Genomic DNA, 25,133 nt, shown 5'->3' with positions numbered 1-25,133 from the left:
ACATAGACCAATGGAATAGAATAGAAACCCCAGAACTAGACCCACAAACGTATGGCCAACTCATCTTTGACAAAGCAGGAAAGAACATCCAATGGAAAAAAGACAGTCTCTTTAACAAATGGTGCTGGGAGAACTGGACAGCAACATGCAGAAGGTTGAAACTAGACCACTTTCTCACACCATTCACAAAAATAAACTCAAAATGGATAAAAGACCTGAATGTGAGACAGGAAACCATCAAAACCTTAGAGGAGAAAGCAGGAAAAGACCTCTCTGACCTCAGCCGTAGCAATCTCTTACTCGGCACATCCCCAAAGGCAAGGGAATTAAAAGCAAAAGTGAATTACTGGGACCTTATGAAGATAAAAAGCTTCTGCACAGCAAAGGAAACAACCAACAAAACTAAAAGGCAACCAACGGAATGGGAAAAGATATTTGCAAATGACACATCGGACAAAGGGCTAGTATCCAAAATCTATAAAGAGCTCATCAAACTCCACACCCGAAAAACAAATAACCCAGTGAAGAAATGGGCAGAAAACATGAATAGACACTTCTCTAAAGAAGACATCCGGATGGCCAACAGGCACATGAAAAGATGTTCAACGTCGCTCCTTATCAGGGAAATACAAATCAAAAACACACTCAGATACCACCTCACGCCAGTCAGAGTGGCCAAAATGAAGAAATCAGGAGACTATAGATGCTGGAGAGGATGTGGAGAAACAGGAACCCTCTTGCACTGTTGGTGGGAATGCAAATTGGTGCAGCCGCTCTGGAAAGCAGTGTGGAGGTTCCTCAGAAAATTAAAAATAGACCTACCCTATGACCCAGCAATAGCACTGCTAGGAATTTATCCAAGGGATACAGGAGTACTGATGCATAGGGGCACTTGTACCCCAATGTTTATAGCAGCACTCTCAACAATAGCCAAATTATGGAAAGAGCCTAAATGTCCATCAACTGATGAATGGATAAAGAAATTGTGGTTTATATACACAATGGAATACTACGTGGCAATGAGAAAAAATGAAATATGGCCTTTTGTAACAACGTGGATGGAACTGGAGAGTGTGATGCTAAGTGAAATAAGCCATACAGAGAAAGACAGATACCATATGGTTTCACTCTTATGTGGATCCTGAGAAACGTAACAGAAACCCATGGGGGAGGGGAAGGAAAAAAAAAAAAAAAAAAAGAGGTTAGAGTGGGAGAGAGCCAAAGCATAAGAGACTGTTAAAAACTGAGAACAAACTGAGGGTTGATGGGGGGTGGGAGGGAGGGCAGGGTGGGTGATGGGTATTGAGGAGGGCACCTTTTGGGATGAGCACTCGGTGTTGTATGGAAACCAATTTGACAGTAAATTTCATATATTAAAAAATAAATAAATAAATAAATAAATAAAAATAAAAAAAAAAAAAAAAAAAGAAAAGGAGAAAGATCCAAATCATTAAGGTGTGGTTTACAAACCAGCTGTAGAGGAATCTTAGATGCTAATTCATTTTATTTCATATTCTTTAACAGCCTACCCCATATTATGAATATATAACTTATTTTGGGGGTGTGAAGAGAGGAATAAAAGTATCTGATGCATGCTTACCCTTTCAGGCCTTATTTTAAAATTTAATGAATTATATATAACCTTGTGGAAGAAAAAGGTAAGGTTGCAGGTTACAACTGGGTTATGTCTTCATGACATAAATGGCCAAGAGCAAAATGGAACACTGTGGGAGCTGATTAGTGTCTTCTTCTCTCTCCCAAATTTCCCTACCCCCAGCTATTAAACACTCATCTCTGTGTTCCATGGAATCATCAAACTTTAAAACCTTAAGGGACCGAGAACTCATCCATTTCAGTTCTCTCCATTCAGGCAGGAAAATGTATCCCCAGTTTTCCCGAGAAACAACCAAGATCCAGGACAGACAAAATCTAATATATCACTAATCTTATGGTACTGGGGATATGCCCTTTTAACATTTTTAAGCCTATCTTTCTTACCCTGTCCATTGAGACAGACGATATTAGGATCTAATGCTTTGAAAAAGGGAAGATGTTTGTTAACACTGGAACGAATGATTAGTGGAGCATAAGGATTTTCCTCTTTGGGAAGTCTTTCAAACTGGCATCAAGTTAGGTACCCACCAATATGTGAAGACTCATCTATTTCTGGGTGGTAGCATTACGGGTGGTTAAAATGTTCTTTTTACTTCAATGTACTTTCTAAATTTTTCCAGCAAATCTAAGCACTAAAACAAAGTAACAAAAGTTGGATTTAAAAGGACATCAACTAGTATAGTGTCTGTTGCTCTTTGCTGAAGGCGGGGATGGAGTAATACAGGGAGTGCATCTGCATACCTGGTAGTTTTCCTACCTGGGGGGGGGGTGGGTAGGAAAGACAATTCCTGGAAGGTATGGGAGGAGAACATAGGCTTTTCTATTCAGGTTAATTTCAACCTTTTTAGCTTCCATTTTTGTGTCTGCTACAAAATGTACGTAATATATTGACAATGCATATATAACTTATAAATGGATTTGTGTTGAAGCCCATTGATCAGACTACCCAGAGCACACCTGTACTCAAATGAAGGTAGGTTTATTCCACTTGCTGCAGCTGGGAGTGTGTATTTCAGAAGAACCATCTTAGGAAGAGGGAGTTGGGAAGGTCTCCTTATCACATTTGGACTTGTGCTCCAGATGACTCCAAGGAAGCAGGGACCAGTTCTGGATTGGATGTTGTCTGGAGCGGGAGAAATTCAGTGATTGGCTATGTGCCAAATTCTTAGGTGGAGGGCAGGATGCCTAAGGTGGGGTGATTGGTAAAGGAGCAGCAGTCAGTTTAGAAGAAGGAAATTCTGAGGCATTTTGTGTTTGTAAAGTGGCTTCGTCTCTGTCTTGTTCCAAACACGGTCATGGAGGAGACTTGTCTAATATGTTATTTTCTGTGAGTGTTAATGTTTGGTTGTTACCTTAATGCCCTGGCTGTTCATGGGTCATTTCTCACTTTCCCTTATGTGTATATTGAGGAATATGCTCACAATTTTTTATTGATGTAGGTGCCTGATTTCAAAAGTTTAGAGGCATCTGTCTAGATGATGTCTCAGTGCTCTTTCCAAACCAGGTAGTCCAAAGGAATTAAGAACTTGCAAAGAGAATCACAAGGTCTGATGTCTACAGAGTTGGGCATTCATGAATGTTTCAATGCTGTTGAGATCACAAAAAATACAAATCCACCCCTGCTGCCCATCTCCTTCCGTCATCTCTGGGTGCTTCTCCTTGGCCATCTCCTTTGCTCTACCATGCCTAATGCCGCTCTCTTTACTCTTTTCCTCCCTTAATGTGTAAACATGCTCAAGTATTTCCCAATTTTCAAGCGCTTTTTCTAAACCTATTTTTTTTTTTGCTTTTACTGTCAAACTCCTTGAAATATTTGACTACTTTTTGAAAAAAATAAATAATTTGTTAAAGTTAATTACTAGAAATAACTCATTTTAGAGAACCTGGGCAATATGGAAAGATACAAAGAACAACAACAAAGTTCACCCATCATCTCAAAGACCTAGAATTTGCTCAGTTATTAGTGTGCCATGCAGAAAGTTGTTATTATGTATGTACTCTGGAGTATACATTGGTTTAAGTCCTAAGAATGTAATGGTGAAGCAGAAAGACATGGAGACTCTGTGTGTATGTGTGTGTGTAATTTATTATTGGAGCTCAAAGTATTCACTTTTTTATTTGTTGTATTCTTATTTCTGTTCCCTATATTCTAAACCTGTCTGCTTGGAGGAACATTGAGCTCCTGCTAATTGCTAATCCAATAGCTTCTTCTCATCTCTTGGGGACACTTTGATCCTCCCCCTCCCTGAAACTTTTTCCTTCTTACTGTGTTTAACACTATACTAGTTCGTGTCTTTTCAGACTGCTCTAGCCCCACTGAAGTCTCGTTCCTCACCTGTGGTTCCCGTGTCTACGCTGGGAGACGGGCACTCTGCCGGAGCCTGTCCTTGGCCTGTTCACTTGTGTTTGGACAATTATATCCTCTACCTTTGCTTTCATGATCCCTCAGCTGCCCAAACTACAGAAGCTCCAGCATTGCATATGCTCCCAAGCTTAGAATCTGATTTTCTTTATCACAGGTGGCCCATAGACATATAATCCCAACCTGTCTAAAACTGAACTTGTTTTGTTCCTCCAGTCTCATTGATGATTTGCTGTTCTTTTTTTTTTTAATTTTTTTTTAACATTTATTTATTTTTAAGACAGAGAGAGACAGAGCATGAACAGGGGAGGGGCAGAGAGAGAGGGAGACACAGAATCTGAAACAGGCTCCAGGCTCTGAGCTGTCAGCACAGAGCCCGACGCGGGGCTAGAACTCACAGACCGCGAGATCATGACCTGAGCCGAAGTCGGACGCTTAACCGACTGAGCCACCCAGGCGCCCCGATGATTTGCTGTTCTTTATTGCATACCTTATCTCATATAAATGGTTTAGCTTTACCATCCTTCCATTCACCAGGTCTGGAGACCTTGAATTATCTTTGATTCCCTCTTCCCAAATGTTCCCTGCATGTGATCATTTGCCAAGTCTTGGCAGCTCCATGCATTTACGATGTCTGTTCATATATACATTTCTTTTGTTTCTACTGCCATTGATCTTGTCATCTCTCTCTTTTTTTTTTTTTTCTTCAAACAGCTCCATTTTAGGTCCCTTCTTCTTGCCTTTTCCCTCTCCAATCAATTTGTTACATTTATTTTGTAGTAACATGATTATGTCACTCCTTTGGTCAGAAACCTTGGATGATGTTCCATAACTTTTATTAAAAAAGCCTTAGCTCAGCGGTGCCTGGGTGGCTCAGTCAGTTAAGCGTCTGACTTTCACTCAGGTCATGATCTCACAGTTTATGAGTTCCAGCCCCACATCAGGTTCTGTGTTGACAGCGCAGAGCCTGGAGCCTGCTTTGGATTCTGTGTCTCCCTCTCACTCTGCCTCTCCCTTGCTCGTGCTCTGTCTCTCTCCCTCAAAAATAAATAAACATTAAAAAAAAAAAAAAAGGCCTAGCTCAAAAGTCACCTCTCCTGTGAAATATATATATAATATCCATATCCATATATATCTTTATATATTATGAGTCATTATATGTGTATGTATATTACACATATACACATAATTAATTCACATCTTTGCACATAACTTATTCATATGTAATGAACGAATTCATATAATCTCATATATCATTTTTACCTTCATGCTTCCACAGTTGTCCATATTTCTTTTCCAAGATGAATTTATTTTGTCCAATATTATCACTAGTTGCTTATTTATTAGTACCACCTCTTAGAGTTTTTGCCCTAGGGTTTTGCACATACTAGACAGTCAGTGTGTTTGCTAAACTGCATTGACATTATGAGACAGTTCCATCAACCCCACACTGATTGAGATGGCTTAGTTTTCTGATATCACTCATTCACATAAAGATCAAAACCAAAGGACAATGAAATGTGGTTTTTAAATCGTTTACACCTCATGTAGGTCTGGATGATATGATAGATCTGTCTTTGTTATTGTTTTTCCAACATGTTGCTTCATTGGATCATATTTTATTATGATGGGCTTGGTGGCTACGAAAAATGTCAGGTTGTGGGAAGTTAATGCTGAAATAACACGTCAGGTTAGCTTTTGCATTTAAGAACAAGTAAATAGCATAACATGTGGCTACTCAGTCTGTTTTATGAAGCCAGATACTGACTTGAGTTAAGTCTTCACAAACTCCATTTTCTTTTCTATCCCCTGAGTTGATCACATTGTTGGACGTTGTTGGCATACCCTAGCTTTTTTAGCAGTGAGTTTATGAGTGTTGTTTTTCTACACCACCAAGAGAAACCCAGGGACACCGAAGCTAGCTCAGTAAATGAATGTGCTCAGAATGCAAGGCACCAGTGCTGGAGATTCTGTTGGCCTGTCGTGTACTTACCGTGTCTAGCATCTCCCGGGTATGTGCTGCTGAAACACAAAACCGAGCCCGAGCTTCTGCGAGGGGAGTAGCTGGAAATCCAACGACCACCACCCCGATTTTTCTATTTAATAGATGCCTTGCAAAAGCCCTATGGGAAAGGTAAAAGAGGAGGTTAACTGAGAGATGACAAAGTTACATGGCAGGAGAAAGAATATGGCTAGTTGACATTTCTTATTTTATATCAATAAGTAAAAATGATTAAAGTTACTAAGCTTCTGTCACATATAATTGACAAGGAAATGGGGCAGTTCTTCCATGGCGCCCATGGTTGAGTGTGTATATTATTGGGTCCAGCACATTCATTAGAGCATTGTGAGTACTGAGTCTCTGACATAGAGCAGAAAAAGCTGATGTATGTAACCCTGGTTTAACAACTTGGCATCCTTTGTCTGAAGGGTTTCTAGGAATAAAAACCCCAAAGTTAACACAATGCAATTGCATAAAGAAAGAACATACATGAAGTGCAAAGTTGTATGTTTTAAAAATGTAATACCAATAGCAGAATATGGAAATTTCAAGAAGCCTGTACTTAGTGACAAGAATTTGAGAACCAGGATCTGAGGGTCTGCAGGAGCCAATCCTGAGCTGTATGTATTCTCACTCCAGAGCCAAAGATATATATTTTTTGCCCTCATTAAACCAGACATGGAAAACAGCAAGGGTCTCCTCATTTTTTATTGTATGAATGAATACATCCAGGTATGGTCAGGGATAATAAACCCATTGACTGGGTTCAAGGGGAAATGGGGAGGGAGACAGGGAAAGAAATGTGCATACACAGAGTGGCTGGTCCATAGATGCAGCCTGTAGGATATAAGTCCTATAACTGCAATGCTTTTTGACACAGGGTAAAACCTTTCTAAGCTCTGATTCCTTTCTCTTATCTTCTTCTAGGCTCCTTCTTTCACAGAGCTAATCTCAGTGACAATTCTAGAATATCAAGCTCTCAAAGTCTGCAATTTTTTTGTGCTAAGAGCCAACATCAGACAAAAAGGCATGTCCCCCCAAGTGAATCTTTGCCCACTTTGTGCTTTGTTGCTCTCTGTGGGAAACCTTAATTACGAAATGTCTCTGCCCACAATCAAGGTAAATGCCTCAGATCTGTTCTTAGCATTAAGAGGTTTCTGGTGTCCTATTTTAGGCTGGAAGCTGACAGCACCACACAAACCTTCCAGTCATAACTCAGGAAGGATTCTTGAACCAGACGTGGAGAATGAGCCTGTTCATTTATTCATTCCTCTTGCCATGGAGCTGTCTGCCTTTTTGGTTACCTGATGCAGAATGCATGTTATCAGACAAAGTGATGGAGATTGCATGACCTACTGAGAACACTGCCTCTCTGGCCCTGTGGCCTATGCAAGGCAAGATACGCCTTCTATTTGGACTGGGAAGATTAACGAGACGAAGCTTTCTGAGAAAGCTTGAAAACAGAGGCTGTTCTTTCTCTTTCTTGTTCACCCTATGGAAGGCTGCCCATGGAACTACACAGGATGAGAGCTCATAATTATCTGAGAAACAAGGCAAGGGCTTTTATTGCTAGAATACAAACTACCTGACCCATGATCTCAGGCTACTTTTCGGGACTCCCAAAAGACCATTTTCACTGTCTGCATGTTTCTCTTTGTACCAGAGGAAGCGAGTTTTGCCAAAGAATGCAGAGCAAAATATATGACTGTTGATTCATTAGGCTAATCTGAGGCCTCCCTGGAGCACTTTTGGGCTTAAAATTTACACTACTAAACCTGGCCTTCTCCAGTTAATGTGTCTGATTGCCCTGAACATTTTATATAATGAGCCTCTGGATTTGTACTCCCCAAAGCAAATTAAAGCCAGTGTGGGCTGCAAGAAACCAAACTATGTGGATAATAATAATAATAATAATAATAATAAAAACATTAGCACTGTGTTATGTATAGCATCCCCGCCTCTTGTATCCTCTCATCCTCCAAGTGTATCACAAGGCCCAAGTTTATTTGGTAAACTCTGTACCAAATAATAAATACATTCTTGATTATCTGAGTGAATGTTTCATAGGTGAAATCACATTGTACTGAACGTCATAGAAGATTCCAGTGGTAAGAGCTGCAACAAAACTTTGCCCAAAAGGATATGTGGCTAGAGACTTTATTTTCATTCTGCAGTCGGTGGAAATGTGGAGAAATCACAATTCTTTAGTAAAATCAAAGGGTTTAAAATGAGCAAATGAAAGATCAAGTGCTCATACACTGGCTTCTACAATTAACTCCTTGTCTCAAAAGCTTTTCTATGTATAAACTTTCCATTGAAGAAGTATTTGAGAAGGAAACAAGGCCAGGCAGCAGGGAGGCCCTTGCCAGCAACTCCTGCCAACAATACACGATATTACCTTTTGTAACTAACCTGTTCTAAGTTTCCATAGACAACCCAAGCAATTAGATTTTTCTTTCCATTGCAGTGATTGGTGCCTTTTGATTCACCAAAGATGACATTAAAGAGAGTTAAACTTATAGTCTGTGTTGCTTTAATGAGACGTGCATGTTTTCCTCCGTGGACTGAAGCTTCAGCGGCTGTGCTATACACTGAAAAGAGCTCTGGTGTAGGAGGCCAATGGAACTGGCTTTAAATTCTGGGCTCGGGGCGCCTGGGTGGCTCAGTCGGTTAAGCGGCCGACTTCGGCTCAGGTCATGATCTCACGGTCTGTGAGTTCGAGCCCCGCGTCGGGCTCTGTGCTGACAGCTCAGAGCCTGGAGCCTGTTTCAGATTCTGTGTCTCCCTCTCTCTGACCCTCCCCTGTTCATGCTCTGTCTCTCTCTGTCTCAAAAATAAATAAACGTTAACAAAAAAAAATTAAAAAAAAATTCTGGGCTCTACTATCTACAATCCGAGTGACTCTTAGCAGTTTAACTTTTGTGGGTCTCTGTCCTCATCTGTAAACTAGGACTAAGCATCCCAGCCTTGGTGAGTGATTGTTGATGTAAGAGTCTTACTCAGCATATAATCAGTGTTCAGCCACATCATCTCCTCCATAATACCATGTGAAACTGGAAGGCATTAGATAGACACATCATCTGGTGTCTAACATAGCATATTTGATACGGACAATAGCAGGATATCTACCTACTATTTTCCTGGAAAGTCTATTTTTTATTAATGCAGCCAAAGATTGCAATAATTATTTTGGAGAGCCATGCAACCATGGTGATTCATTTTTGCACTCAGTTGAAACTAATAATAATAATAATAATAATAATTGTAGCAGTAGAAGTAGCAGTAATAATAATAACTACCATTGATTAAGTTATTATAGTATACCAAGTACTATATTAAATGCTTTATGTACATCGATAGTTAATACTACTACTAATAACAGTTCCCACCTAGACCATGGTGCACATGGCCAGCTCCTGTATAAGAAACAACATGTTCTGATAGGCCTCATCTTGCTTAATCTTCACAATGGCCTTATGAAATAGGCACAATTACATCCCATTTTAAAAATGAGAAAACTGGGGCTTCAGAAGTTTGCACAACTTGTCCAAGATCCCCCAGGTAGGAAGAGGTAGAGTCAAATCCTTTCTCATTCCAGACTCCTCAATACACCAAGGAGCATACTTTTACAAGTAACACCCTGTTTTTATTTTTCATATTAGCTGTTGTCCAGTTAGGATTCCTGACATATAAAAGAGCAGAGGTACTTCCTCTCTCTTTGTTATCGCAAAGTTGAATTATTGAATTTAAATGCATTTGTTTTTACTATTTGTGAACTCTTCTCATTAGATGGATTCACTTTTCCAGCATGTTGAGATTCTATTTCCAACCTCCACCATCAAAGTCAGAACTATCCGTTACACTCCCTACTGCCTCCCTCCGGTGTTGTGCACTTGAGGCTCTCAAAAATAAAACAAATTTATTTATGGTGTCTTCATTTGAGCTAGTGATAAAATATTAGATAGACATGGGCTAAGTGTGGAATCTTACTTCCAGAACACACCATTTTGCCAACCACTCTGATTAAACATAGGCTTTCTTTTGTGCCTTCTGAAATCAGATGGTAAAGGGTTTGGGATTATCTGCTATTTTGAATCACAGTTATAGCTCCTCCCTGCCATAAGTACAGAGCAGTATCCTGTGTGATGTTTCTGTAGCACACCGTCTTCTTGCCCACTACATGCATAGCCTGACCCAGATCTGTGAACAAAGGACCCACTGATGGTAATGGTGTGGCACACTAAAGAACTCATATGTGTGTTTTGTTATTTTGCTGTGGTGAAATAATACAAAAGCATACGCTGAAGAATCAATCTTTCAGAAACTAATAACTCATTCCTACCCATCATGAGTTCTCAACTGATAGCCCCAGAGCCCCTTATCTATACTTAAAATACTCTGCCAACCTATTCAGACTGTTAGAGAGTCAAAAATAAAAAATTCCAACAATAGGGTTATGTTGCAGGAGAGTCAGGACCAGTAGAATCTCATAAATATATGTTGACTATTACTTTCCATCGTGCACATGGCCAGACACCCAAATAAATATTTTACATTTAGAAAGGATTTTAATTAAGTTCCTTTTAATAACAGAGGTAGTGTGTGGCAGGTTGGAGAATGGCTCATGTATAAAATTGTCTATGCCGTATTGAGAAATAGTCATTTTTTTCTCTTTATGCAGCTATTCTCATGCTCAATTCCAGAGCTGTAATCAATGGGAAACAACTCCGCACAGGTTTATAGGGGAGGCTTAAAGTTTGGTGTTCAGAGCATGAGCCCAAGTTTGGGTTTGTCTCTTGGTAGTCTCTTGATTTTATTACTGCTTAACTTGTAGGAGTTTGGGCAAACTATTTAATTGTTATCAGCCTCAGTTTCTCCCACACTTGAAATAAGGGTGCCTTCTTCTGAGGATGGCCATGAAAAATCAGTGGAGAAAGCACAGAGCCTGGTAATGTTGTTTTCACATGTTGGGAGAGATGGTCTTCAGATGTTCTCCTTGAAAAAGATCATGGGGCAGAAGGAGGCACAGGTTCATCCTTAATTTACAGTTGAGACCCAGCGGGTGACACCCAAATTCACAGAGCTCAAATGTGGTGAGCCTTAGCACATGGTTCCTTTCTTTTCTTTTTTTAAATTTGTTTTTTACTTGAGAGAAAGAGAGAGTGAGAGGGAGAGAGACAGAGTCCTGAGCAGGCTCTATGCTCAGTGTGGAGCCTGATGTGGGGCTCAATTACATGACCCTGGGATCATGAGCTGAGCTGAAATCAAGAGAAGAGTTGGATGCTCAACCAGCTGAGCCACCCAAGTGCCCCTTGATTCCCTTCTTAGAAGACCTGTGAAAAGGCCCTGCTGATGGGTTGGCCAGGGGCTTCCGAGAAGCTATACAAATGAATTCTGAACTCAGCACCCCATTCAAAGTGCATAAGCAATGCCAATGCTGAAGGAGCCTCATAGAGTCAGAAGCACTGTCTTTGTCAGATCACCCTGAGGCTCCACTGTTATTCTGAGAGTCTACTGAATACTCACGCTACTTTAGCAGGCATGTAAAGGAGCAGGGGAACGACGGGAGATTCCTCATTGCCATAGATAATGAATCCCATTTCGTTCAGTCTCTGTCTGAAGTATCTTGTATTTTTTGCAAGTTGCCGTACTCTCTGAAGCCCTGAAAGGAGACAGGCATGAAATCCATCAATACCACCAGGAAGAGAGAAGCAAAGGTCAGATTGACTTGGCAAGCATTCCTAAGTCTTTCTGCAGACCTGCATCGTTAGCTGGGAGGGGCTCAAAATAGGGTGGGTAATATCTCTTGGTGAGCAAGTGTGGGCACTGATATCTGAGAACTGTCCTAAGTCTGGAAGACAGGATCCAATGGGCAGGGGGGGGGGGGGGGGGGGGGGGCGGGGGATGGTGTTATTAGGTACTGCTAGCAACTAAAAGTAGGCTAGTCTGTGGGGTGAAGTAGGCTAGTCTGTGGGGTGATGAGGGGACAAAAAGGGTGTCTAGTAAGAAGGAAGGAAATGAACTATCATTTACTAGGTACCTACTATGTATGGATTCTGTTCTAAGTGCTTTAAAGACATTAACTCAGGGAAAGGGAATGTGACAAGAAATCACACACACACACACACACACACACACACACACACACACACCCCAGTTGTTTTAGCCAACTTGAGCTGACCCATTAAGTTGTTTCTCATCTAAGTCTCCAATCAAAGAGCATTTCACCTAACCTGAACTTGAAGGGGTAGCACATCCCTGAACAAAAATAGGTCCAGCTGAGACCACAACTGTTTTCTGAGGCATTTGATAGTAGTAGAGTAATAGAGGGAAGGGAATAGAGGGAAGGGAAGAAGGGGACCTCTGTTTTCCCCAACCACAAAAAATGATGGTGTGGGCTCCAAACAGAAGGTCAAGGAAGGTACCTGTGTCCATTTCCAGGTTATTGGTGCTTCAGCTCAAAAGCCTCTGGCCTCCATGTGTGTCCCAGTGAGGACATCACACATATGAGAGGACAAAGGGAATTAAAGAGTGGAAAGAGTTCTGAAGAAACATGTCTACTCTATGAAGTAAATGAGCAAAACAGCCAAAACCAGAGTGTGTGTGCTCAATACAGAAGATTGAACAGAACTGGATGTTTAAGTCCCCTGTAAATCACTCCAGTGTTTGCATCTGATGCAAGGTGGCTATTGAGCAGGAACAGCTGCTATAGCTGACCTGCATTATGATTGGTCAGGTGTCCATTAAAACTGATCAGAGCCCTTGTTCTACTAATTTTTCAATATTCTGGACATCGATCCTTGGTATCTTTAACTCTCCTGGTGGAAAATGGGTAAAAATGTCAATAAATATGTTAATCAGGTTTCTCCAGTTCCTTCTTGGAGAGTTGGCCCCAGACTGTGTCTTGACAAAAGGATTCACAGTGGGCATTTCCTGCTCAGCATCCTTCCTCCAAAGGTCCATGATGTTCAGTTAGAGTTGGCCCTGACTTTTCTCTTTGCTACAAGGGTAGCCCATGATCAAGACGTGGCCAATTGGGATATTCCATCCCCTTGAATATTGGCTATGGAATACAACCTGGGCTCATCAGTCTTTCAGATCTGCTGAAGAAGAAGTATAAGAATGAGGTCATCCTCAAGCTACATGTTTGTCATCATATGGAGGAACAGAGGAGAGCTTATAGTCTAGTGGGAAGACTGATATTACATCTAAAAATGGATGTAAAATTGCAAATCTAATAAGTGCTGTAGAGAATGCTATATGGTGTTATGAGAACCCATATTAGAAAGATTGGAGCAAATTTGAGAAAGTCAATAAATGATGAGTGAGCTGAGATCAGAAAGGTGGACAAATGTTAACAGGCAAAATATCAGAGGACAGCATTTCAGGTATAGGAAACAGGTGCAATGGTCTAGTGTTTTGTAGAAGAAAAGAGTAGTTGAGAACCAGGTAAGATGTGGTTAAATGTGGGGCAAGATAAGGCTGGAGCGATGGGTAGATTGAGAAAAAAAGGACGGGAATTGAAGAATCCAACATTTCATGGTTGGGAAGAGAATGAACTTAAAAGGATGACAAAAACAGCAATCATAGAGGAAGAAGACAACTCAGGAGATAAATTAGTGTTCACCGAATTTATTAACATGGCAATCATTGGTAACCTTCATTTTGGGGTCCCTGGTTTGGCCTTTGGTTTTAAAGGAACAGGTAGCTTCAAGTATGGTTTACTTTAACTCATATGTTAAATTTTTGCTGCATAGAAAAATCCTCCTTGGTGCTTAAAGATGAATTGCTTTGTAACATGCTGAAGGGTTTCTTGGAAACTTGTATGTTCACAGTTTATTTATTTAAATTTATTTAAATTTGTCTTTATTTTAAAAATTCATCTATACATCAAGACTGTATGTTTAGGGAGGTGATAGCATAACAAGTAGGGAGATATTGTAGAAGAAGAATGAAAAGAAAAAGAGGGGCTGGAGTAAGACTTGTTTTAATGAAGGTGATTCAAATGAAGGCAGAGATATACATCAGCCACCAAAATGTATTCCATATGGCCTGTCGCCTTGTACGTTTAGCTCTTTTGTTGATTGTTAGCTGCACAATGAATAGATGACTTCATCAGGCTGGGTCTGATGATTCCTAAATGATCCCCCTCAAAGACCAGAAGGATTTCCTGGCCTGGAAGTGCATGAATGACTTAAATTGCTTTTCCCAATGGCATTATCTTTGCGCTTGCCCATAATGACTCATCTATCATTGGGCTGCCCAGCTACTTAATTGGCCCCGTCTGTCCCCTTTGCCTTGATTAACCCAAGTAACTGGATCATCAGCTAATGTCATCACTTTACTGCTTCTAGATTGTTTGGAGAGTTGACTGAATAGATCAGAATATTGATCCCAGGGGTAGCTGACTCTTAAGAATTCAGTGTTTTCTCCTTGCCCTGTCTTTTCTATCTTTGAATCATTTAGCACAGCATGGCTGACAAGCCATTATGATACACTTCGTGGTCACCATGTTTTCTCATATAGATCACTATTAATGCTTTTGAGGTCCTTTGCATCGGCCAAGATACAGCTCCTTTCAATTACTCTGTTGCTCACTCTTTAAAATTGGAAACATTCTACTCTTGTAGGGCCTGGGGGCAGAAAGGAATTTGTATATATAAAATGCTACTCATCTAGACAGGATGTGGGTGATTTTATTAATTATGCTGTGCTTTGAGATCCTTGCTTTAAGAGTTTGTAAGAGAAGGAGGAAATTTTAGCACTTGTCTTTTTGTACAGAGATGGCCATGCCAGGGTGGCACAGAGATTGGGCATTGCAGCCACATTCCTTTCCTAACACTCAAAGTCTCTAATTCTAGAATTTCTGGTTCTTCTTTCACATATCACACAGAAGACAGGGAAGGTCTCTGCTCAGATAAATAAGTAAATGAGCTGATCTCTTATGTAGGGTTCTGGAGAGTTTATACGAGTGTTTATTTTGCTATATTCTGGGTTCTGAAAAAGGAATAGGCTTTGGAGTGAAATGGACTAAAAAACTAAACTCCACCTGGATAATTTAAGGCCTTAAAACCTTGGTTTTACCTGTAAAATACAGATAAATAAGCTTATAACACAAAAAGATAGGTGGAAATAAAGGGGTTATGTATAAACATGCTTAGTACTGTGCCTGGCATGCAGCAGGTGTTTGAAAGGTTAATTACCTTTTTCCATAGGGAAGTAGTTCCAAGTAACCTCAATGGCACCTCAGAATCATCTGGACAGGTTGGCAAAAATCCCATGCCCGGACTGCACTCCAGACCAATTAAATAAGTATCTATGGAAATGGGACCCAGGCATGAATTTTGTTTTTTTGACAAGGTATAGCCACGGAGACTCAGACATCTCAGAAATAGCCACCATTGCCAGTCCAAGCCCAAAGCCATGCATTCTGTGGTAAGAGCCGTGCCCTATGTCTTATTTCTCAGTTAGATGTGGAAAATAAAAAATGGGTACATGTCGTGGCCTCTTGTTTGGCACGATTACATCTCAGCAGTTAATCAGTGCTTGGGTGCTTGGGTAGTGCATTTTGTGGCGGGTGACCTGCTCCCCTGACAGCTGTCTGCTCCAAAGTGCTCATTCAACTTGAGATCAACCCAAGTGTCCCCCTCACCCCTCTCATGAGGCTGGATAAAATATGGATGAACCCATCCAGGCAGCTGACCTGTACATTGCCGTTCTACCCATTCAGATTTCTAGCTCTGCCAACTTGAGAGATGGGCTAGGTTAACGGAGGCCACAAATACTTTAACCTTCTCTCCAGTGCTGTTAAAACAAAAACAGCTGGGGCAGGGGAAGGAAAACAAATAAAACACAAAGCATCCCACTACAAAGCTTTGCAGTCCCCTAATAAAAACAATCGTCTGTGGCGTTTCCAAAAATATGTTTGGGACAAGTCAATCTCCAGAGGGCCAGAAGGCATCACAGACGGTGGAGACTCCCCGAATGACCCGTCAAAAGCTAAAGAAGGAAAATTTGTTGTCTGCTGAACCACTGGCATGCAAAAAGAGAGAGAGAGAGAGAGAGAGAGAGAGAGAGAGGCATTTCCCTCTGAAACACTAGGAGGAAGAGGTGGATTTTACAAGCTTGTGAGCCAGCTCCAGTGCCACTCTCGATTTTCTGCAGATTTTGCAAGCTCCCTGGCTATCAGACAAGACATGAATATGCCCAGATGCCACATAGTGACTTATTTTGTTATTTCTCAGGCTTTAAAAATGCACACAAAGAAATGAATGCTGCTCTGCCTCCTTAAATTATTTAGCACACCACCATGACAGTCGCAATAGTCAACGGACTGTCTGTCTATGGACAACCTCAAACATGCCCTTAGGCAGCATTGCTTGGAAAATGTTGTCCCTGTTTTTAGAGATGGGAGGAGTGTTTCCATAGAATATTTCTCACAATTTAAGAAGTTGACCTTTCTGAAAAATCAAACTGATGTTAAAGAATGCTTGAATGGCCTGAGAATGACTAATCTCCTTGTCTCTTGCCCCTTCTTTGTCTGTCCATTCACCCATGGCTTCTCCCCCCTGGCATGGGGGGTTGGTACTGGGGAGAGACCTTGGAGTCAAGTGTCAGTGTGACAGCAGGAACCCAGCAGTCTGTTATTTTAAGCTCTGGACACCAGACAGGACATTTTGTTTCCAACACACTTAGGGGCAGAGTGATCTCAGGAAAGATCAAGAGGCTACAGAGCAGCAAGAATCATAAGAATCACATTAGCAGTGACAAGCTTCCCAGTGGGATGGGGAAAACTGTTTGGAGTGGTTTGCTAAGAGGAACACACATTTTTATCAGGCACTGAAGCTCTCCCTTTTGATGTCCAGATTCCAAGGTTACAGCGTGTTTTATAGTCACATACTCATGTTCCAATGACTCTTCGGGCCCCTCAGTCATACCCCCGGGAATGCATGCAGGAGCAGGGAGGACGGACATTAAGGGTGGACAGCAGTCTGCACGGCCTGATTTCAAGGGCCCCAAGAGGACACCATTGCCTCCACTCCCTACCCGCTGCTCAAATATACCATCAGGCATTTAACTCATAAGGAGACGTGACAATGGACATGTCCTGCACACCTATTATGAGCCAGAAATTGTGTTTTGGGGCCCTCTTTGCAGATACAGAAACTGAGGCTGGCAGATCATTAACGCATTACCCAGCTGACCCAGAAACTAGCCATACTTCCTGGTCTATCAAAGTCTGCTGTATGGGGAAAAGCTGGTAAATTCATGTCCGGTGAGGTGTGAATTCTATGGTTCATGGATTCACACATTTCAGAAATGAAAAGCACTCACTAGGTAAAGGAATCAGGCCAGCTGCTAAGGTGAAGCAGAAGATAAGAATATTGTGAGGCTGTTGGGAAAGAAGTGGTCTAATGGTAGGGCAAATATCAAGTAATAGATAATTGAGAGGAAGAGCCTTAAGACAGATCTAGGCAGAGTTAACAGAGTTTTCACACAACAATGCTTCAGAATAAATGATAAGATTTCATGCTAATTTGCATTTAAATAGAGAGCAGTATCTTAGCAAGTCACAAATTACGGAATTCTACACATTAAAGAGGGTAGTTTGGGAGACTGGGGCCTTCTGGAAACTTTGTAAATCAGTGATTCTTAAGCACAGGAACACACCAGAGTCTTCTGGGAATATTTCTTTCTCTAGAATATGTACAGTAAAGCCCCCCCTGTAGGTATTCTGTTCCAGAAACATTCCCAGGGTAACTGTGTTGTGCATCAGTTAAGAACCATTGTTGAAGTCATAACTTACAGTGTGGGTATTGATTCTGTTGATCTTGTGTGTCTGTTTGGAGGTGGGGGGCACCTGGGAAATGGGTAACTCACTTGCCATAATGCTTACACCACAGTCATGAGAAAGACCCGTGGAGTCAGACCACTGATAGTGGTGAATGCCACCCTAGGATTTGGAAGGTTTTGGTGGGAAATGGGGAGCCATGGCAGCATCATGAGCAGGGCGTGCCATGGTCTGAGGGGGTTGAGCAAGAGGAAGCTCATGGTGTGTGGCATGTGGATTAGGATGAGGGGGAAAACTGGAAGTGGCAGGACAAGTAGGAAGCCAGAGTGGCAGCAAACATCTGAAGTGGGTGAGGAGGTGTGTGTCAGCAACTGTTCTGATCTGTGGCGGGAAGGCAAAGGAGGTGGCAAAGGACAGGTCCTGAGCAACTGGGTTCATGGGATTTCCTGGAAGGGCTCTGAGAAACATTGCAAGTCAAAGTGGCCATCGGGGAGCCCCATCGAGGCAGCTGCCTACATAATCCAAGCCTCTGGCTTTCCAAGTATCTGCTGGGGAAGCCTCAGAGAGCGGGTGTGGGGATCAGGGACATTAACCAGTGTTTAAGACTTAATTAGGTTAGGGGCACCTGGGTGGCTCTGTGGGTTAAGCGACCGGCTTCAGCTCAGATCATTACCGATCACACCGTTTGTGAGTTTGAGCCCTGCATCAGGCTGGCTGCTGTCAGTGCAGAGCCTGCTTCAGATCTTCTGTCTCCCTCTCTCTCTGCACCCTGCCCCTCCCGTCCCCCAACTATTGCATGCTCTCTATCTCTCTCAAGAAAAAAATAAAACATTAAAAAAAAAAAAAAGACCGGGGCGCCTGGGTGGCGCAGTCGGTTAAGCGTCCGACTTCAGCCAGGTCACGATCTCGCGGTCCGCGAGTTCGAGCCCCGCGTCAGGCTCTGGGCTTATGGCTCGGAGCCTGGAGCCTGTTTCAGATTCTGTGTCTCCCTCTCTCTGCCCCTCCCCCGTTCATGCTCTGTCTCTCTCTGTCCCAAAAATAAATAAAAAACGTTGAAAAAAAAATTAAAAAAAAAAAAAAAGACCTAATTAAGTGAGCCCATAGGAGGGACTGGGCTCTCCCCGAAGAAAGAGATTCGAGGAGAAGGGCATCTGATGTGAAGGAGATTCTCCACTGGTGGTTTTGAGATGGAGAGGGCTGCATGGTAAGGAGTTCAAGCAGTCTCTAGGAGTGGAGAGGGTCTGGCTCACAGCTGGCAAGGAAATGGGGACCTCCCTCTCGCAACCCCCCAAACTAGAGTCTGCCACAAACATGTGAGCTTGGGAGAGGAACCTGAGCTCCAGAAAAGAGGCCAGCTGCAGACACCTTGATTTGGCCTTGTGAGAACCTTGAGCAGAGAACAAACTGTGCCCCGACTCCTGACCCAAGGAGACTGAGATAATAAATGATGTTGTTTTAAGCCGCTAAATTTGTGGTCATTTGTTATGCAGAAATAGAAAACTAATACATTCATTCTTTCTAGCCCCGAGCACACGCTGGGCTTCTCCAGGCACAAATCCACCTGCTTAATCCTCCCCAGCTGTGGCTGGTAGCATAGCTGGTTTTCTCTGCAACTTGTCCTGACAAGAGAGGGGCTGGGGCATGGCATTGGCTGCATTTGGGAGTTTTTGCTGCTTGGCTGAAAATGACCCAGTGGAAAAACAAAGATCAATGTGGAACAGCAGCTCCCCTTCACCCTCTAAGATGCTACAGCTGGAATCATGTTCTTTCCTTCTCCTGTTGTGCTGAGCTAACATGGAATTTCATGTGTGCTCCATCACAAACTCCCCCATCTCAGAGTCCAGCCACACAGAGGAGACAAAAGCGAAGAGGAAGCTTCTGTAGGGCTCACGGTGTAAAAGGATATCTTGTTTGTGGGGAGGGTGGAAGGAAGTGGCCACACTAACCTTTTGCCCCAGTGCCATCTAAAAGACACACAGATTCTCTTTACACTCTTGCTAGGGAAATGTTTTAAGGCCTCCAAGCAAATGCAGAATTTACTGAGCTGCCCTAAGCCTCTACCCTTGCCTAATTCCTAAGGTGAAGTAACGACGGGCGGGTTTTGCGAGCCACTCCTGCACAACCAGACCAGCTTCCTCTGCTCGCTCAAGTTCAGTTTGCTGGCTCATTCTGTGTTTATTGGATAAATGCACGTTGTCCTACGTACACATAAGCAGCACCAGGGCAGAGAGGCGATGCCTATCACTTCGCTCACTCACCCCAACCTGAGGTCCATGCATACAAAAAGGCCAGGTAGGACTTTTTACCCCCCAGCACAGGTGATTAATCACGATGGAGGCAGCCCCTCAGTTGAAAGCCAGCGGAGCGTAGCGCCTGGCCATCTGTTTTGTATTAGCTGTTGCTGAAATGCCAGTGGCCTGAAACCTTTAGAAAACACAGAAAGCCCCGAGTCTCTTTCTCTGCCCCTGTCTGGTCCCCAGCGGGTAACCAAGCACATATCTTCAGGAAGCAGCAGCTAATTCCTCCCTCAACAATGCCGGGGCCCTCTGATGGCCCCGTTCCAGGTGGGTTCTCTGTGCACTCCTCTGGCATTCACTGAGGGACTTCCAAGAGACAGAGCTAACAGCATGTTGCCAGGTTTGAGGGGGGAAAAGAAATTGTAGGAAAGCTGACTTTTCTGTCTGCTCTCTGCCCCCGGTAGGTGCTAAGAAGTGAGAGACCTTTTAAAACCCCATATCTAATTATTAGAATTTCTTTGCCCCAACCAGAGTTCTTTTTTGGTTTTCCCTGCCTCTTCCTCCTTTGAGGAAGAAACAGAATTCCTGCTGAAGAGTATATTAGTAAGAACAGCCCCAGATGAGCTTGATGATGTGGATGGATTAGGGTAGTTTTCAGCTCCCACACAGCACTGAAGAAAAGCAACAGCATATAAGGGGAGTTTGTGAATGGATCTCATGTCAAATACAAGCAGTAAGAAAGTGAGAAAGTTTGACTGGAGAGCAAACTGCTGTCACCCAGTATAGTCCTCCCGCTCCCCCTCCCCAACGCTAAATCTTCCCAGTTTAGTCACTCCCATTTTTAAACCTATCAAACTCAAGTGTAAAAATATGTGTGCCCTGTTCCAGGACCCAGAGCAAAGGTCCAAGGTCACAGCTGGAAGGCACGGGTACCACTTTCTCCAAGTCCATGTGGGGTTAGAAGCAAGGTCAACACCTCACCTGCCAATCTCATGATAGAAGTTCACAAATGACCAGGATGAAGGAATTAATCCATACAAAATGATTTAAAGATGAGGCATGCTTGTATTTTCCAGTTCAAATGCATGATGTGATAAGCCTCACTTTTTTTCCCTTTATCTTTAGATCCCTTTATCTCTTCAGAGGGTTAAAAAAAAAAAAAAAAGGAAATTAATGAATTTCCTTTTAAGACCTTGCCATTTTATTCCTCTTTTTCCTAATAGTTGAATAAAAAATAGAGTTTAAGCCTTCAGATTTTTTTTTCTTTTTCAAATTTCAGATATGGGCCAGTATGAATGATCTGGTGTGAACTTACCCATGTAGAGATAATATACGTGAACTAGTGCTTCTCAAAGTAGATGAAATGCCTCAAGAGAAGTTGGGCAGGACCGTATATTCATATGAACTCAATGTTGATATGAGTGCTCTAGTTTTATTTCTCTGCCTGCACAGAATTCAGTCACCTCTTGTGATGAGTCACATTGACCAGCCAACTGCTGGGTGCTGGTATGATGAGCATCAGAGGTTCAGTGCTTGTTCAGAACTACTTAGCCCCCTTTGAGTTCATGGTCCCCAAAGAACCCAAGGGTGGCTGTGTGACAGGGTTGGGGTGACTCAAAATGAACACATCCATTTTAGATAACTAGCCTAAATCGGTTCATGTGTATAAACTTCATGTTTTAAATTGCAACTTACAATATTCTGTCTCATCACATTTCCCATTCCAAAAAAAAAAAAAAAAAAAAAAAAAGTCCTACTTGTCTGGGAATATGTTACTATTTCCAAAATATACATTCTTCTCTGTTCTGGCCTGACGTCCAGAGCTGTCCCAATTTCATGCCATTTTAATTTCTCCTGGAGAAGCATTATGCCCAGGGTCCATTTTCTGTCTCCAAAAAGTGCACAGTATTGAGGAATTTAGCAACATAATAATGATAATGATCTTGATAACTGCCATGGCCTGGGACTAGGTTCTGTGCAAAAGAAGCAGAAATGGTTGTACTAAAATCCAGACTCAGAGCTCTGAGAGTCCCTATAAAAGGGAAAGAGGTTCATCTTCGGTTCTTTGGACTTTGTTTTTCTTCTTTTCTTAGCTACTTTTATTCCATTCCTGGTCAAGAGTTTATTTACTAAGTCAATAGAGAAAGACTGGGAAACTGTCTAAAGTATACAGTGTCTTCCTACAGTATACATCCATCAAAAGTCTGGGGAAAGAATGTCCTGGACTGAGGTTAAGTACTGTGGCAAAGACTGGCTAGCTATTCACTGAACCCATTTCCTTCTAGGCAGACAGTTACTTCATTTCCGTGGCTCCTTTGTGGTCAGGCAAGGTCATGTGGCCAATAGAGTTATGGCCAATAGAATGTGGGCAGAAATGAAATGTGCCTTTCCAGTCATGGCCCATAAAAACGTTATATACACCATGCTCTATTCTCCTTCCTCTTCAGTGGCAAGCTTGGAAGCCATATGTTGAAGCTGGAGAAGCGACAAGATGGAAGGAGGCTGGATTCCTGGAAGAGAACTACCTGTCCAACAGGAACACCCATTTTGGACTTTATATGGCCAAAAAATAAATTTCTATTGTGTTAAGTCACTAATATATTGGGACTTGTCTGTTACAAGAAATGAATTACTTTAACTAACACTAGCCTTATAAGACTGTATATACCATGAAAACTTTCAAGGATTTAAAATCCTAATGCTCTTCTACTTTTCATTGACTCTATGGTGTAAAGGGAAACTGTAATTTTTCTGCGGGAATTTTAGTTTCTCAACCTCTCATTACTAGTCACCAAGTAATGTCATGAAAACATGAAGTTTCTTGATTGAAAAAGATCCTAAGTACAAATCATCATTAAGATGGAGGAGGGGAGAGATGGGGGTCCCTCCAGCATATTCAGTGGAAAATGCCATTTTGGATGCCTAAGAATCAACCTACTCTTCTCTATTTTAGATATGTACTTTGCCTTGGATGGAGAGGATTAGCTGGTGGCCAGGTCTTGCTGATTACTGTGTATAAAAAAGTCACATGCACTTTTGAGCTTTGGATGTCTCCATAGGAAATGTTAAGTAAGGGATTCAGCTAACTGCTTGTATAATTAAAGGAAAAACTCCATTTTTTATTTCTGCTTTTTGGGTATCATTGGCTTGAATTACCCAGCTTACTCACCTCTGTATTCAATGGTGTCTAGACAAAGTCTTAGTATATGTAATAATATAAAAACATTCATTTATCAAAAGAATAGAAAAGGAACTCTAGATTTGGTCCACACATGTACTTGTCAAGGAAGTGATTCTAACTCCAGTATTTGAACCAAAGTAATTCTATAGGTAACCTATAAAGAAACGATATCATAATTGTTGATAGGTGGTGATTAGATTCTAAGCCTTGTCCAGGAAATCTCCATGGCCCCAAATCTATTCATTCACTTACATATTTGATACTTAAGGCACAATTAATAACCAATCACTAACTACTTGGAGGGCTGGGTTGGGAGTGTGTGACTAACATTGGAGGAGGGTAAAATTGCAGGAGATGGAGGAGGGAAGGAATATTTTCTGACTGCAGTCATTGAGATAGGGCTTAGAAGGCTGAATAGGGGTTAGGAGATAAAGAATGGGTATAAGTGGGTTGTGGGGAGAGATGAACACCTTCCAGAGAGAGGAAACATCATGAACACACATAAAGAAGCTACCAATTCCTGGTGAATAGTTGATGGGATATGGCCAAAGCTTACACTGAATGCAGTCATTCATTCAGTCAACATGTACTGCTTGGGGCCAGGGACAGTGTCCTTGCCCTCACAGCATTTGTGTTCTCCTTAGGGAGATAGATGATAACCAGGGAAGCAAGTATACAATTCCAGGTGGTACAAGTGCTATGAAGAAACATGGTGCAGAACAGGTGAGTAACGAGAGTAACCCACAAAGAAGAGGGTGATATTTTAGAAAGGGTGGTTAGGGGAGATCCCTCTGGGTTGGTGGCAGGAGTTAGAAAGGTCACTCCAGCATGAACCCCCATTTCAAGACCCTGAGTTTGGTTCTGAGACTGTTCTGAGAGATGAGCTGGAATGGCAGAAAGCATAAGGGCATTTGTGTCTGGGGTCCGGAGCAAGGAAGGTCTTATATGGTGGTCGAGGAATCAACATGAGGAAATGTGGCAAGCCTCCGGGGAATCAGAGAAAGTCCCAATTGTTTTCTTTCATTTTGAAGATAGATTTGTTTGCCAGGCTACGAAAAATTTTATCAGTGACAATTTTTGACTTATCTGTGATTTTGAACATAATCTAAACTTGTTCAACTAACACAATGTATGCTCCTTTTCCATTAGCTGTTGCTTTTTGCATAGAAACCAGTCATCTTTAGCCCCTCAGATATTCTCAGTGAATAGAACTGGGGGTTTTGCAATGAAGGGACAGACTACCCAATTTTAATTTTAGAATAAACAATGTTACCGTAAAATAGTGACACCATGGTATAATCAAATGTAGTGGTGTCTGGGTGGCTCAATCATTTAAGCATCCAAATTCAGCTCAGGTCATGATCTCACGGATCATGAGTTTGAACCGTGCATTGGGCTGGGCTCTCTGATGTCAGCACAGAGACCACTTAGGATCCTCTGTCCCCCCCTCTCTCTGTTCCCCCCACCCCACTCTCTCTCTTTCAAAAATAAATAAACATTAAAAAAATATAACCAGGGGCGCCTGGGTGGCTCAGTCGGTTAAGCGTCTGACTTCAGCTCAGGTCACGATCTCACGGTCCGTGAGTTCGAGCCCCGAGTCGGGCTCTGGGCTGATGGCTCAGAGCCTGAAGCCTGCTTCTGATTCTGTGTCTCCCTCTCTCTCTGCCCCTCCCCCGTTCATGCTCTGTCTCTCTCTGTCTCAAAAATAAATAAACGTTAAAAAAAAAATTAAAAAAAAATATAACCAAATGTAGATTTAAAAGACATCCCCTCCTCATTTCAGGCACGGAGAGCCTCTCCATCCCAGAGGCTGATACTCAGAGGGAAAAAGGAGAGGGACCCCATTAGCTGAGAGCCTTCATTCCCCAACCCTGCCAAAGGCAGCATGGGATGTGCAGACAGAGTTCTGAGGCCCAGGTAAAGACTTCTTCACAGATGGAACGTTA

At 42.2% G+C, this 25,133-nt stretch overlaps 1 protein-coding gene across 1 annotated transcript in view; it reads right to left on the bottom strand.

Annotated features, from left to right (window-relative positions):
* The window catches only part of SPTLC3 (serine palmitoyltransferase long chain base subunit 3), a 134,467-nt gene that overhangs the window by 2,973 nt on the left and 106,361 nt on the right, over nt 1–25,133 (bottom strand). The window contains exons 10-11 of the mRNA XM_042931622.1: nt 11,505–11,640; nt 5,970–6,099 (exon numbers count right to left, since the gene is read on the bottom strand). Of these exons, the coding sequence (XP_042787556.1) occupies nt 5,970–6,099; nt 11,505–11,640 (266 nt within the window). The remainder of the gene's footprint in view (nt 1–5,969; nt 6,100–11,504; nt 11,641–25,133) is intronic.

Source organism: Panthera leo, chromosome A3 (assembly GCF_018350215.1).
Source record: "Panthera leo isolate Ple1 chromosome A3, P.leo_Ple1_pat1.1, whole genome shotgun sequence".
Taxonomy (NCBI): domain Eukaryota; kingdom Metazoa; phylum Chordata; class Mammalia; order Carnivora; family Felidae; genus Panthera; species Panthera leo.
The sequence above is the reverse complement of the archived record's forward strand: the minus strand, read 5'-3'. Positions and strand labels throughout refer to the sequence as shown.